This window comes from Kwoniella europaea, chromosome 1, assembly GCF_036810445.1.
Source record: "Kwoniella europaea PYCC6329 chromosome 1, complete sequence".
Lineage (NCBI taxonomy): Eukaryota > Fungi > Basidiomycota > Tremellomycetes > Tremellales > Cryptococcaceae > Kwoniella > Kwoniella europaea.
In genome coordinates, this window is record NC_089487.1 from 2,819,349 (window position 1) to 2,832,768 (window position 13,420).

The window sequence follows — 13,420 nt, forward strand, 5'->3', positions numbered from 1 at the left end:
ATAGGAATGCACAGTGAGTTTACGATATTATTATTATTATTATTATTATCGGTTTCAGGGTATCGTGAATGCTCAATGCTTTTACTGCGCTGACTATGACGACGATGATTCTTCTCTGAGCTGACTGAGTTTGACCTATGTCCTTGTCTCGGCCCAACTTGTCCCGCCTTGGCCGATGATACATTAATGTGCTCGTACCCGTACCACAGTCTCAGAATTCACCCAAAGTCTAATTGCTGATGTTTCAGTGCAGACCACGCAGATACAGTAGCGAAGCATCGATTTTGTTCGTGACACTTCGATACTACGGTGCGTAACCTTGTATACACATACACATACACAGCTTTTCAGTGGGTTCTTTCGGTCACTTTGGTTACGTCGCTCCTTGGCATTGCTCATTACATTTCGGAGACTGATCTGCATACATACACTTAATCAACTACATACATCCAATCCACTACGAAGACTCGCATTGTAGATACGAGTAGCGATTGCTTTTCTAATCGTTTTCTACTTCTTTACTGTCCCAAACCTGTTTTGTTACTTTATACCATTTGATAGTAGACTGTTGACACCCGATATCGACGATCTTACAATACGTATCTATAATCACATTGCACAATCAGTCTTCACCCAGATATCACCATCCGACCGTCGTGCTCAAACTCACCTGAAATGGATATTCTCATTCTCAGTCATACCTTTCATACCATTATCAGCCGCCAAGACAGGATCGGCAGGACCGTATTTCTTGTCTCTGGACTTGTTGTCTCTCCACATCTGCGAGTCTCTCATCGAATCAGCATCAAACTCAAGCGCTGTTTTGCTATTGAGTGAACTCGAACTCACATAAACCCAAAGAAGACCATGACAGATAGTCTTGAGGATGTAACCTGCCATCATTGAATATGCGGCGGTTTGGTATCGAGGTGCTTCACTTTCCAACGCGGTCAATGGACCAACTAAACGGAATTGGTTAGCTGATAACTGAGGGAGAAAGGCAAGGATCATGAGAATCATAGGATACTCACCGATATTACCGACACAGTAAGCAACAAAGATACAAGACGAAGTTACCACTCTCTTGGAGTAGGCACCGATGTTGGAAGAAACCATTACTAGACCGATGGTGAATCCGATTGATTGAGTGCTACAAAGAACAATCATTCGTCAGCTAACACCCCAAGAGATAATGGGGTCTAGTATGTAAGGTGGTTTCACTCACTTGACCAACCAGAAACCAATAAGTCTAGCCCAAGTGTACTTGGTAGTGAAAGGCAAGAAGCTCATCATGGCTGTACCCAAGACACAGATCAAGTTTCCAACAGTCATCATCAACAATCTGGTGTTGGCCCATCGAGTGGCTACCAGACCAGCAATCAAAAGTGAGATAACCTGGAGTGAACGACCGGCACAATCGAGTAAAGCAGCGTTGAATGTCGAATAACCTAATCCTTTGATGATGGTTCCGGAGAAATTGGTAAGTACTCCATTGGGAACGGAAGAACCGAACATTGCTAAAGACAAGAACCAACTAAAGCAAAATAATAAAAAGAATCAGGTCAGTCATTTCCCAATAAGAAAGGGATAAGTGGGAGGGAGACTCACGTTTTAGGATCTTTTAACGCTTGGAAACCATGAGTCCAATTGAAATTTGTAGTTTTCAAACCTACACCGGACTGGGCAACTCGGTTGACGGCTGCTGGTCGATCTTCCTTCTTGATCCATTTGGCAGTACTGGGTCCATCGGCAAGGAAGAAGTATAGACAGATACCAAGTGCCATGGTGACTGCACCGAGGATGTAGAAGATCAACTTCCATCGAGGAGTGGGATGGTCGTCCATCTAAAAATACAAAACGAAGGCAGTATCACAGCTCACGATCAGCCTTCGGTTCAATCGACACTGCGGCATCGGCAACGGAAGGGAACCATAACCTACCTTGGAAATACCAGCGGCCATAAGAGAACCGATCATTCCACCCCAACCTACAGCAGAGTACCAGATAGTTTGTCTTAGAGGAATCTCATCTCGTTTGTACCACCATCCAGTCATCAATGACAGACCGGGTGTAACGGCAGCTTCGAATACACCGAGGAAGAATCGAGTCACCATGACGTGGGTGAAGTTCTTGGACCAAACCATGACCAATACTGTCAAACCCCAGACGAAAGCCGAGACACCAAGGACTTTACCGGCGTGTAATCGACCGAGAGCATATTGCCATCCAGGTTGAGCTACCATATATCCGCTGTGCGACAGCAAGGCATGGTCGGTCAACCAGCTCCTACCCTATGGACGGCGGTGAGTTGTATAAAGTGGCACCACTTACATGTAGAAAATAGCTGCTCCGAGGGAATATTGATTCCCATGCATCCCCATGGCCTTCTCCATACCAAAGACTTTAGCATAGTTCAAAGCGGTCTTATCGAGGTACTGCAATGTTTGAGTGATAAGGAATAAGGGTAAGAGAAACAAATCGATTCGCATTCGAATACGTTTATTTTGTTCAGGTGTCTACATCAATACCCCATATGGAATCAGCCACTACCATAGACATTCAAAGGGGAGAAAGGGGGACTTACGATTTCACCCAAAGCTTTGGATTGCTCATAAGCTGCCAAACCGACATTGGGTCCTTCATCTTCTTCAGCGATGGCTTGAGGGACATTCACAGCCGCGTGATCAATATGTTTGACAGCACCCTTCTCCGCGTCGGTATCGGTAGTCCATTCAGACGAGTCGGTCACTTGTCTTTCAAGTGTAGGTAAGGAGGACATGGTGGTTGTTCTGATCGGTACAGAATGAGTCAAGTGGAGAAGGGGGGATATGAACTAAACTCCTTGGGTCCCCAATATCCCACCCTATTTATACCTTTGCTCTTTCGCAAGAGGCAAGCTTCTTTCCTCTTTGTGTGAGAGAGAAAACCTCGCTTCCCCATTTTCTTCTGAGCCCCTTGGTCCCCCTCTGCCCCTCCTTCCCCCACAACAATCACCCTGACAACTTCTTCCTAGAAATTCCGATAAGCAACGTGCGACATACAACGTACAGCGTACAATGTACATCGTCAACCTCACCTCTCACCAGTCAAACCGCCTCACTGCCATCTCTGTAGTTAGGTTAAAGGTGAATGCCAAGAAGTCATTCTTGACCCGCCAGTACCTTGCTTCAGGAAAACAACCAATCGAAATGGGCATGATGTGATTCATGATTCCTATAATTCGAAAATACAAGATAATGTTTATCCGTCATTTTCGAATATTCTTCATACCCCACAGCCGCTTTGAGTACTCTGTGATAAGAAGATAGGTGTTATTCGGTATCGACTTTGGATCCCTTCGGATACCCCACAGAGGAATTTCGAATTTCTGGATATGTTACGTGAGGGACGTACGTTGATCGGACAGGATCGTTCCGTAGGTCTAACAATGATCAAAACACCGCAGTTATCGATTGACAGAAGGCAAGGAAGGGAAGGGGAGTTGACGTGAATCTGAAAGTGATCGATTCCGGTTAAACTGCACATCAATCTTTAGATCCTTTTTTTGCCCTGTTCCTGAGTTGAAAAGTCCAAACTCGACGTAAAGGAAGTCTTGGCATAATTTGAGCCCGGCGGTAAAGCGGTATCATCGAGAGAGGATATAGAAACGTTACATCTTGAAGAAATCGGTGAGATTGACAAGGAACGATCCGGGGTCGAAAGTTGAACTTGCTAGGACGACATATCGGTGTTCATCCCTATTTTTGATAGCCGTCATACATTACAGTATTTGACCCACGCTGCTACATTACTCGTGAGCGACGTGGAGTCCCTGTCATTTCGTAATAAACTGCAGATCAATCACCGATCGTCTCACTTTACCTGCCATTGCCGGAACTGGACTGAGCAAGAGGGTTCTGCGTATCAGGATGAAAGAGTCTAGCGAAATGTCAGCAGATCAAGATGCACATGCCCCCCGGAGAGTGTCTCAGAAACAATACCTTCTAGTTTAATCTCATTGTGTCTCACCAAGAGAAATGGCGGGAATCAACCGTGACAGCAGCAAGTGTATTTTCGAATGTCTCATTTCACATATGTTTTTCGATGCATTATTGTTCATTTATCTGAATTCGTTTCTCCATTCGTTCGAATCGAAAACTATCTAACAAAGATCTACAGACTACACACAAAAATTTACCAATACAAAAGAAAAGTCCCAAAATATCTATCTACTTAATCCTCTAATCCATCTCCTCCACCTCAATATCCATACTATCATCATCATCGTCCTCACTGTCATCCGGAGCGGAGACGTCCGGCTCATGGTTCGGGATCACTACCAATCTATTCTTTCTCACGTCCGCAGTGACATGAGCTGTCTCGCCTTCTCTAATCCTAGCTTGGAGTAATAACCTTGATAATGGGTTGAGTATCTCCGTTTGGATCAATCGTGCCATCGGTCTAGCACCGTAAGAAGGTGAATATCCAGCTTGAGCCAGCCATTCACAAGCTGGTTCATCAACGGCCAATTTGATCTTTTTGTTGTTATCCTTAAGTCTCTGTTGAATCTCCTTGAGTCTGACATCCACAACTTTCCTGATGTCGGATCGGGATAATGATCGGTATAAGATAATATCGTCGATACGGTTGATAAATTCAGGTGGGAACGTTTGAGAGATAGCACCTTGTACTTTCGCTCTGACTTCAGGTGCGACCGCTCCTTCGGATGGGTTTTCGTTGAGGTATACCGAACCGACATTGGAAGTCATCATGATTATTGTATTTCGGAAATCGACCACTCGTCCTTTCCCATCGGTCAATCGTCCATCATCAAGTACTTGGAGGAAAAGTTGGTGGAATTCCCTAGCAGCCTTTTCGATTTCATCAATCAGGATAAGGGAATATGGTTTTCTTCTGACCGCTTCAGTAAGCTGTCCACCCGATTCGTGACCGATGTATCCTGGTCCAGCACCGATAAGTCTCGAGATGGAGTGTTTCTCGGAATACTCTGATGCGTCTATTCTGACCATTGCTTCTTCACTGTTGAACATCACTCCGGCGAGTGTCTTTGCAAGGAGAGTTTTACCAGTACCGGAAGGACCGACAAGGAGGAAGGATGCGATTGGTCGATTTTGGTTGGAAAGACCAGATCGATTGAGTCGAATGGCGTTGGCAACGGCTTTGACCGCCTCAGGTTGACCAATGACTTTCTTCGAGATAAGCTTTTCAAGTCGGAGCAATTTGGTCTTCTCGGTTTCAACGAGACGAGAGACGGGCACACCAGTCCATCGAGCGACGACCTCGGCAATCATCTCTGGAGTGACCTGTTGGCCCGTACCTCGTTCCGCTTCTCTTTCTTCGAGTTCCTTGAGCTTTTGTTCTCGTTGAGGGATGGAGTGGTATCGGATATCGGCAGCGGTTGCAAGGTCATATCTATATCCAGATGTCAGCGTGATGTCTCAAGGATATATATATCCGGCAATGTTCACTCACCTTCTCTCAGCTTCATCAGCTTTAGCTCTCAATTCATCTATTCTTCTCCTCAGATCGTGAATTTCATCACCTAGATGCTTTTCATTCTCGTATTGTCGCTTGAGAGGACCAAGTTTATCTTCAACTTCCGCAATTGCTTTCTTGGCAGCTTCGAGTCTCTCCTTTGACGCTTCATCCTTTTCCCTCTCAAGCGCATGAACCTCGACTTCCAAGCCAAGCTTCTTACGCTCGAGCTCATCGATAGCTTCAGGACGAGTCTCTCTAGCGACCTTGACCGCACTTGCAGCTTCGTCAAGCAAGTCGATAGCTGAATCAGGCATTCTTCGAGCGGTGAGATACTGTTTGGCGAGTTGAGCAGCAAGTACGAGTGCTGAGTCCATGATCCGGACACCGTGGTGGGTTTCATATTTTTCTCGAATACCTCGCATAACTAAGCAATAAGTTAGCAAACAGCCTGCATATTAATGAGAGAACAGGTAACTTACTGGCTACAGTATCCGGTACTGAGGGTTCATCAACAATGACTTGAGCGAATCGTCTCTCGAAAGCGGAGTCTTTCTCGATGTATTCTCGGTACTCGTTCAGGGTGGTAGCACCAATGACCTTGAGTTTACCTCGAGCAAGCATGGGTTTAAGCAAGTTTGCCGCATCCATACCGCCACTGGAGTCTTTACCGGCCATGATGAGGTGGATCTCATCGATGAAGAGGATGATTTGTTGACCTTCGTCTCCTGACTTTTCGACTTCGGAAAGAACAGCTTTGACTCGTTCTTCGTATTCTCCCTTGTATTTCGCTCCTGCCATCTACAGTGTATGTTAGCGATCATCACATGTTAGTAGGTGTAAACCAAACTTACCAAAGCACCCATGTCCAATGCTAATAATCTACTTAACAAGCTTGCTGGTACATCTCTATCCACTATCCTCTGAGCTAGACCTTCCGCGATGGCTGTTTTACCGACACCGGGTTCACCGATAAGTACCGGATTACCTTTAGTTCGTCTCGAGAGGATACGGATTACTCGTCGAATTTCGTTATCTCTTCCGATAACTGGATCGAGTTTACCTTGTTCGGCAAGAGCGGTAAGATCGGTACAATCTAGGAAAAAAAACAGAAGTCAGTATCGGAAAATGAAGTATATGGTTGAGAGAGAATCACTTACATTTGTTCAAAGCGTCGAATTGACCTTCGGCAGATTTACTATCCACTTTCCTACCACCTCTCTTCCTTCTCACTTCCGCTTCTAATGCTTTTGGTTCAGCTCCTGTTCCTTTCAACAGCTCTTTCAAATCTGAGTTATCCACTTTGAGCAAAGCCAGTAGAAGATGATCTATAGCTACGAATTGATCGTTCTGTTCCTTTTGGAGTTTCTGGGCTTCACGAAGTACCGAATGGAATGGTTGAGTTGTGGGAAGGGGTGGTGCAGGTGCTGGATCGACAACCGGTAGGTTGTTCAATTTTCTCATTAAAGCTCGATTGAATATCGTTGGGTTTCCACCGACATGTTCCAATGCGGCTTTGAGTAAAGTAGGTTGATCAGGTTGAGAAGATGACCCTTCACTTGGTTCTTCCCATAACACCGATATTAAGTGGACGGGGTAGACTACAGGCCATTTAATTCGGAAGTCAGCATTATGTCTCACGACAATGTCCATAAAGGCTGATTAGACTCACCCTGCGAATTGGCCATCTCCTCTGCCTTGTCAAAGGCAGCTTTCAATACTTGAGCTGATTTATCTGTGAAATTGTCCATGATGTTTATCGCTTATGGTGGGTGTGTATATGTGTATGCTATTTCGTTGAGTTTGAGTTTGTTTTCAGATGTAGAGAGAAAGGAAGAGAGAGGGGATACGTGGGAAGAGTTTGGCTTTATGTAGTCAGTGTAGATGGGACTAGGTAGGAGAGAGTAGGATCAAAGTCGAGGAATGTTAATGTGGGTGCCCCACTCTTCTGGTAGGTTCATGACGTTTCTCAATCAAACGACATCACACCCGGACCTGGGAGAAAACGCTAGAAACACGTGGAGACATACACCCATCTTTTATCGGATATGTCCGCTCTCTCCGTCCCCTTCCTCCAAGCATCCTTCGACCCAAGATATCCTTCATTTTTGTTGCTCTCATTTCTTCTCATCTCTTAGTCAATACTCGGAATCAACCGGACCTGCCCAACCAGTGACGACGAGGTCCAAAGCCAATTCAAGGGTCAGCCTTTCAACCTTTCTCACCATCAACGCCTCTTTCATCATCATGAACACTAGTGTCAACGCCATCGCCGGTCCATCCCGAACCTTACCGCGTAAATCAGCGCGGCCGTTCGTCTCAGCTGATAATCGACCTTCTGAGCCTGATGGGATCTTCAGAGTGGTGCTGATCACCAGTGGGAGTGTGGCCAGTATCAAGGCTCCTGATATCGCTGCTGCACTATCTCAAGTGGGTTGATATTATCGTCTCAGATGAATGCTGAGTAAGCTGAATGAATGAATGTGCTGCATTGTATAGTCTGGTGACATAGCGTTACAAATTGTCGCTACGAAGTCATCAACTCATTTTTGTAATCAGCAGACTGTAGATGCAGCCATACGTAAATCTTTTGGTATAAATGAGGACGAGAACCTTCCTGAAGATTTTGGTGTTAGAGTATGGACAGATGAGGATGAATGGTCTGTGAGTAAAGATAGAGCGGATGACCTGGCAGAGAGCCGTACTGATGATGAGGATATGGTATGATAGGACTGGAAGAAAGTGGGGGAGCCAATCTTACACATCGAGGTAAGTTCAATGCTTCCATTATCCAATTGAGCAGATGTTCATCAGCCTCTATGTGCTTAGTTACGTCGTTGGGCAGACTTGGTAGTCATCGCACCATGTTCAGCGAACACTCTAGCCAAGATAGCTGGAGGACTATGCGATAATCTAGCTGTGAGCGCATCGTACCCGAATGAGCAAGCGATCGATCTGCTGACGAAAAGTATATTTCAGACATCGCTTCTTCGCGCACTATCACCTTCCACACCCGTCATCGTATGCCCAGCAATGAACACTCACATGTATCAGCACAAATTCACTGCGAAGCATTTACGTATAGTACAAGAGCAGTTGGAGTATTTGATATTGGGACCACAGGGAAGTGGGATATTAGCTTGTGGTGATGATGGTGAGTAAGAGAAGTCCCACCTATTACCAACCGACGTTTTTTCATATGATGTATTTGACTGGTTTGTTCGTTTTTCACCCTAACAGGTCCAGGTAAAATGACCGATTGGAGAGAAATCGTATTTACCATTGAAAATTTCGCATCAATGCATAAACAGAAGATCGAACAAGGAAGAATGTCAGTTGTACCACAGCGTATTCATCAACCACAACAGCCGCAAAGTACAGATATCCGTAATGGCGATGGGAACGCGAATGGGAATGGTCCAGATGATGCTCAACCCGAAAGACCTAAAACACCACCTACACCTGGTTTACCCACCAGTACCGTACTTCCAGCCCAATTGCAAAATATGACTATCGGTGAGACAAACACAGACACGCCGGTATCAGCTATTCCTCCAGTAGAACCTCAAGGTAACGCAAATGAAACTTCTATAGCGCATTGGAAAAAGATGCAGAATGAAACTTATTGGCAGGTCAGATGGTGGGCAGGTTAGGATATGAATGGTGTCGAGTATGTGATAGGAAATGTGTGGCGACATTTTGGATTGTAACGAAATATATGAAGATCTAGAGAGTGAAGATGTATATAAAGGTGAACAGTCATACGATTTGACAAACAAACCAAAGTGTCCGAAAAGGTATCACAAACAGTCAATTTTACAGGACTTGTTCAAACTGCTTGACCACTTACCACACAAGAGGAATCTCTGGAATGAAGTTAAGGGTAACTCAGAGTCGGCTAAGAGAGATGCAGACGGAGGTGTAGCTCATTGAAATGCTATGGTGAGTGGATCTACTGTACAGCACTGCCCATGTATCGAAACACTTCTATGGTGAGCTGACGAGACGTTGGAATTTTCCAAAGTATAAGAAGATGTGAATAATAACTCTTGTATGATCTCGGCGACATGTGTATATACAGTAGCCAACAAGGGTTTGAAGCGATCGGATCGATCGATTTGGATTGTATATACATGCATACCATTTTCCTTCCCTTCAACTTCTGATCGTTCTACTGCACTAAACAAGGATCAATTACCTAAAAAGCAAAACCTACTCTTCATCCTTGACCTTTCGTTTCTTGGGTGTTCCGCCATTATTCCCTCCTCCAGCAGCTTTTGAATCTTTGAGATGTTTGATTTCCTCTTCTACCAATCCTTCTGCACTGGAGTACGTCGCACATAACTTCTTAAGCATCTGTTGCAATTTCTGATTGATCCTATTCCCTCCGTTCTCCGATACACCACGTAAAGCTAGTGTGGCATAGATATCTGGTCGATGAGTTAAGAGAATGCTGATACTGGCTCGCAGAAGGGCGATCTGGAGAATGAAGTACATCAGCTCGTCAGAAGGATTCACGTGATGAAAGTTCTCACATTGTGGTCGTCATTCCATGTTTCCTTGTCGATTTTGTTACTTCTCATTGTCAACGGGTGTGAGATGTTCTTGCTGTGGTTGTGCAGCTGATGTGAAGATAAGGGATGATATGATCAGCTCAAAGTCAGATTCAAGGGTGACTCAGACTTGTATAAAGCTCAATTAGAGAAGTAATGTAGAAACGATCGAATCGTACTCACTTGAAATGCCCTGCGATGGTAATTACTCTGGAGGAGAGATGTCGATGAAGGACGATAATGATAGACTGAGTCACATGAGAATGAAGATTATAAGAGAAGCAGAGTTGACAGTACATAATACCGTATAAACAGACCAAATATCACTGGTGAGTTATGGTTATCGATCAACCACCAAGTCCAAATCTTAGGATGTAGAATGGAATCAGCCAGGAAGAGTAAATACCTGTCTTCGAATTTGATGGTAGTCAAGTAGGAAATCCAGACTCGAGGCGATGGGTAAGATTCGTTCATTTTTGATTTTCGCCATCAGTAGCATGATCACAGACTATACTTGATAGGTATCATAAATATTCTGTATCTTTTCCCATCACCTTCACAATTCATCCATACTATCCAGCCAAACAGCTCATGTTGATTCCTTCCTACCGTTAACACACCACTGATCTGGGATTATTGACAATTTCACGATGCCCGCTGTCAAACGAGAATCATCTTCGACACCTTCAAACAATTCTGGCCTACTTCAAGTAGCACCACCTTCCACTCCTAGTCCTAACAGGGCTAGAGGATCACCTAAGAAGGAAAATGGAGCTCCCACCAAGCCTGTAAGTCAGAATTCATGTTCTCAATTAATCCTGTATGCAAGAAAATGATCGAATGAGAGCTGACGATAGACGAGTCGTCTTGGACGTGCGATGTAGAAACATGTTAAACAATCTTGGACTCCCGAAGAAGATATCATCTTTCTTGAGTTGATCGAAGAACTCCTGAAGGAAGGTCTTTATGCCAAAGTAAAAGGAGATGGTAGATTACAAAGAGAGAGTTCGGCTGTGAGAGCTCATCTTATCGCTTTGGTAAGTCTTCATCTCGATTCTAACTTTTTCAGAGTCATGAGTTGACGTGAGTTGGGATGTTGGATGAATAAATTCAAAAAAGGTCAATAAACTCGGCATTCGCTAGAACATGGGCTCTACCACGGTAAAATTCATGAAAGGTGACGATGGTCTGATGACCATATTTTATTACGTCTATGCAATGAGTACACATTATACACATAAATAGATCGACTGATTATTCTATGTTTAGGGTATCATCATAAGTGGGATGAGAGGACATTGGGACACGTACACGATCTAAACTGAACCAAATCAATCTATACTCCACATATCATTACTAAGTCTAAACTCGAATAAACCTAAAACCTATCCCAGATAATGCCATATTACCCAGAAACTGAACAAAGTGAATGTCGCTCCTGCACCGAAAATCCATGCGTCTTGTTTCCTACGATATAAATGAATAGTCAGCTCTTGCCCTCTGTCACTGAGCATTATCGTCTACGTTATCTGCTATTTGATCATTTCACCACCCAACCTAACAAATCGAGTATGACGACGAACGGTCTCATGACTTTCACTCCTCATGCAGTCTTTTCTCCGAAAGACATATCCATCTAATCATCTCTCCACCCCAACCCAAGCCGAAAACAGAATAAAAACACTCACGTCCTCCTCTCTACCCAACCTATAGTCTCTCTACTCAATCCAAGGGTATTAGCAGCATCCAGCAACTTCCTCTTTGTCCCCTTCAATATACCCCTTTGTTCCACCAGGTTCTCTAACACCGCTCTCCCCTGAGCTATATACTGATCAATGTGATTCTCCGATTCTTGCAAAAAGCTATGTTCCCTCAGGGCAAATTCGTCTCGAGCCGTAGGGGGATGATTGGGTTGCCATAAGTTTGGTTGATGCGACGAAGATGATGAGGGACCGAAGGGGGATTCGTGGATTGGAGAGTTGCTTGAAGGATAGGCTGAAGATCGTCTTTGGGCTATTCCACTTGATGAGGAAGTTGCGGATGTTGAAGATGTTCCTAAAAGGTCATTACGAGCCTGTATAATATGGACAAATCTCAGCTTGAGTCTTGGTCCAAATCATCATGCTAATTTGTCATGGTTGCTTACCTTTTGCTGACCTTCATTCTTTGCTCGCTCAAATCTAGCCTTCAACTCTTTATGTTCATTCTTCAATTTAGCTACTCGACTATTATTCAGACGTATGTATCAGCTTCACAATGTGATACAGCGTAGATGAATCTGAGAACTGACGTGTTGGCTTTCTCTCTTGCCGCTGTTACCATCTCCTTCCTCGCCATGGAATCGTAGTCATCTATCAACCGCGATAACGCTCCGAGGGTGGTTGTGATCTGACCTAAGAGTGGGTCAGAACGTGTTAGCATGAACCTCTGGATTTTTCCATTGTAGAGGCGCAATACATGAGACCATTCAAATTGAAGAGTGATGATACATGAAGTCCTTTCCAATCCAAACACATAGGCGAGATATACTTTCATCCGCTCCGATCATTTTTAGGTCCTGGTGGGTTATCTTCAATACTCGAGAGAGGCTGCTTACCTTGTACACCTGGTCCGCCCTCTCCACTCTCCATCCTATTCAGATCTGCATTCAGACTTGCTATCTGCCTGTTTCCCAGGGCGTTGAGCGATTGCATATTGGGGTGTATGTGCTCGTTTCTATCTACCAGTCTGTTCGTAAAAGAATACTAAGATTCAAATTTAGTTGGACGATGACGAGGTTGTCGAAGAGGGCGATGTTCGAATATCCTCGATATTCTTTTGTCGGCTGCTTCGGCTAGTCAGCTGTTGATGTATGCAGAACGGCAATTTGGGTATGTGAACGCAAAGGTATGTAACACCGTATAGCTTTGATTGATGTTGCATGGACAAAGCAACCGAGATATCCAACACGACGAAGGTCAAGGTGCATGATGTGGAGCCCACCTTGCCTCTTTTCTTGACTTCAAAGCTCCCCATCCACAAGGCATATGTATACTTCTGAGATGTGACTTTTTCACGCTGTAATGGCTTTTGGGAAGGTGTTTATTTATCCTCACGGAACTCCTCTCTTTAGCGCTCCATCATTACGTTTCAAAGTCTCCTCTAGCATCAGTGTTCGAGTCCCACCAAAGTCTCATGATTTTGTGTCCCTCACGGGATGTCATGGCTCTTACTCGGTAATCAAGTTAGTTCTACAAATCACTTCCAAAAGAGGTGGTCTGGCGAATAGGCCGGTAACGGATCAATTCGACTAATCTTGGCATTGATACTACCAGAGGATAGGACAGACGTAGGTTAGCGCAGGGAGAGCCGGGTGAACACCAACTTTTTGGGTGTGCATATATCTGACTCAC

At 44.5% G+C, this 13,420-nt stretch overlaps 6 protein-coding genes across 6 annotated transcripts; 2 read left to right on the forward strand and 4 right to left on the reverse strand.

The window, feature by feature from the left end:
* Positions 1-666: 666 nt before the first annotated feature.
* V865_001057 (uncharacterized protein) lies at positions 667-2,779 on the reverse strand (the record flags this gene model as incomplete). The annotated part of the gene is made up of 8 exons (XM_066224883.1): positions 667-780; positions 850-962; positions 1,032-1,150; positions 1,226-1,534; positions 1,609-1,844; positions 1,941-2,250; positions 2,332-2,516; positions 2,585-2,779. The coding sequence occupies 8 exons, from the start codon at positions 2,777-2,779 to the stop codon at positions 667-669; spliced, it is 1,581 nt and encodes a 526-aa protein (XP_066080980.1).
* A 1,441-nt stretch (positions 2,780-4,220) lies between these two features.
* On the reverse strand, positions 4,221-7,226 carry V865_001058 (uncharacterized protein; the record flags this gene model as incomplete). The annotated part of the gene is made up of 6 exons (XM_066224884.1): positions 4,221-5,412; positions 5,473-5,902; positions 5,958-6,276; positions 6,330-6,571; positions 6,636-7,076; positions 7,148-7,226. The coding sequence occupies 6 exons, from the start codon at positions 7,224-7,226 to the stop codon at positions 4,221-4,223; spliced, it is 2,703 nt and encodes a 900-aa protein (XP_066080981.1).
* A 496-nt stretch (positions 7,227-7,722) lies between these two features.
* V865_001059 (uncharacterized protein) lies at positions 7,723-9,128 on the forward strand (the record flags this gene model as incomplete). Its single annotated transcript, XM_066224885.1, has 6 exons — positions 7,723-7,905; positions 7,975-8,139; positions 8,206-8,244; positions 8,305-8,394; positions 8,455-8,629; positions 8,716-9,128. The coding sequence occupies 6 exons, from the start codon at positions 7,723-7,725 to the stop codon at positions 9,126-9,128; spliced, it is 1,065 nt and encodes a 354-aa protein (XP_066080982.1).
* Positions 9,129-9,687: 559 nt separating this feature from the next.
* On the reverse strand, positions 9,688-10,058 carry V865_001060 (uncharacterized protein; the record flags this gene model as incomplete). The annotated part of the gene is made up of 2 exons (XM_066224886.1): positions 9,688-9,954; positions 10,011-10,058. The coding sequence occupies 2 exons, from the start codon at positions 10,056-10,058 to the stop codon at positions 9,688-9,690; spliced, it is 315 nt and encodes a 104-aa protein (XP_066080983.1).
* A 620-nt stretch (positions 10,059-10,678) lies between these two features.
* On the forward strand, positions 10,679-11,348 carry V865_001061 (uncharacterized protein; the record flags this gene model as incomplete). The annotated part of the gene is made up of 3 exons (XM_066224887.1): positions 10,679-10,816; positions 10,913-11,065; positions 11,298-11,348. 3 exons carry the CDS (start codon positions 10,679-10,681, stop codon positions 11,346-11,348), a joined length of 342 nt encoding a protein of 113 aa, XP_066080984.1.
* Positions 11,349-11,413: 65 nt separating this feature from the next.
* On the reverse strand, positions 11,414-12,721 carry V865_001062 (uncharacterized protein; the record flags this gene model as incomplete). Its single annotated transcript, XM_066224888.1, has 5 exons — positions 11,414-11,495; positions 11,717-12,102; positions 12,175-12,253; positions 12,319-12,421; positions 12,625-12,721. 5 exons carry the CDS (start codon positions 12,719-12,721, stop codon positions 11,414-11,416), a joined length of 747 nt encoding a protein of 248 aa, XP_066080985.1.
* Positions 12,722-13,420: the final 699 nt, after the last annotated feature.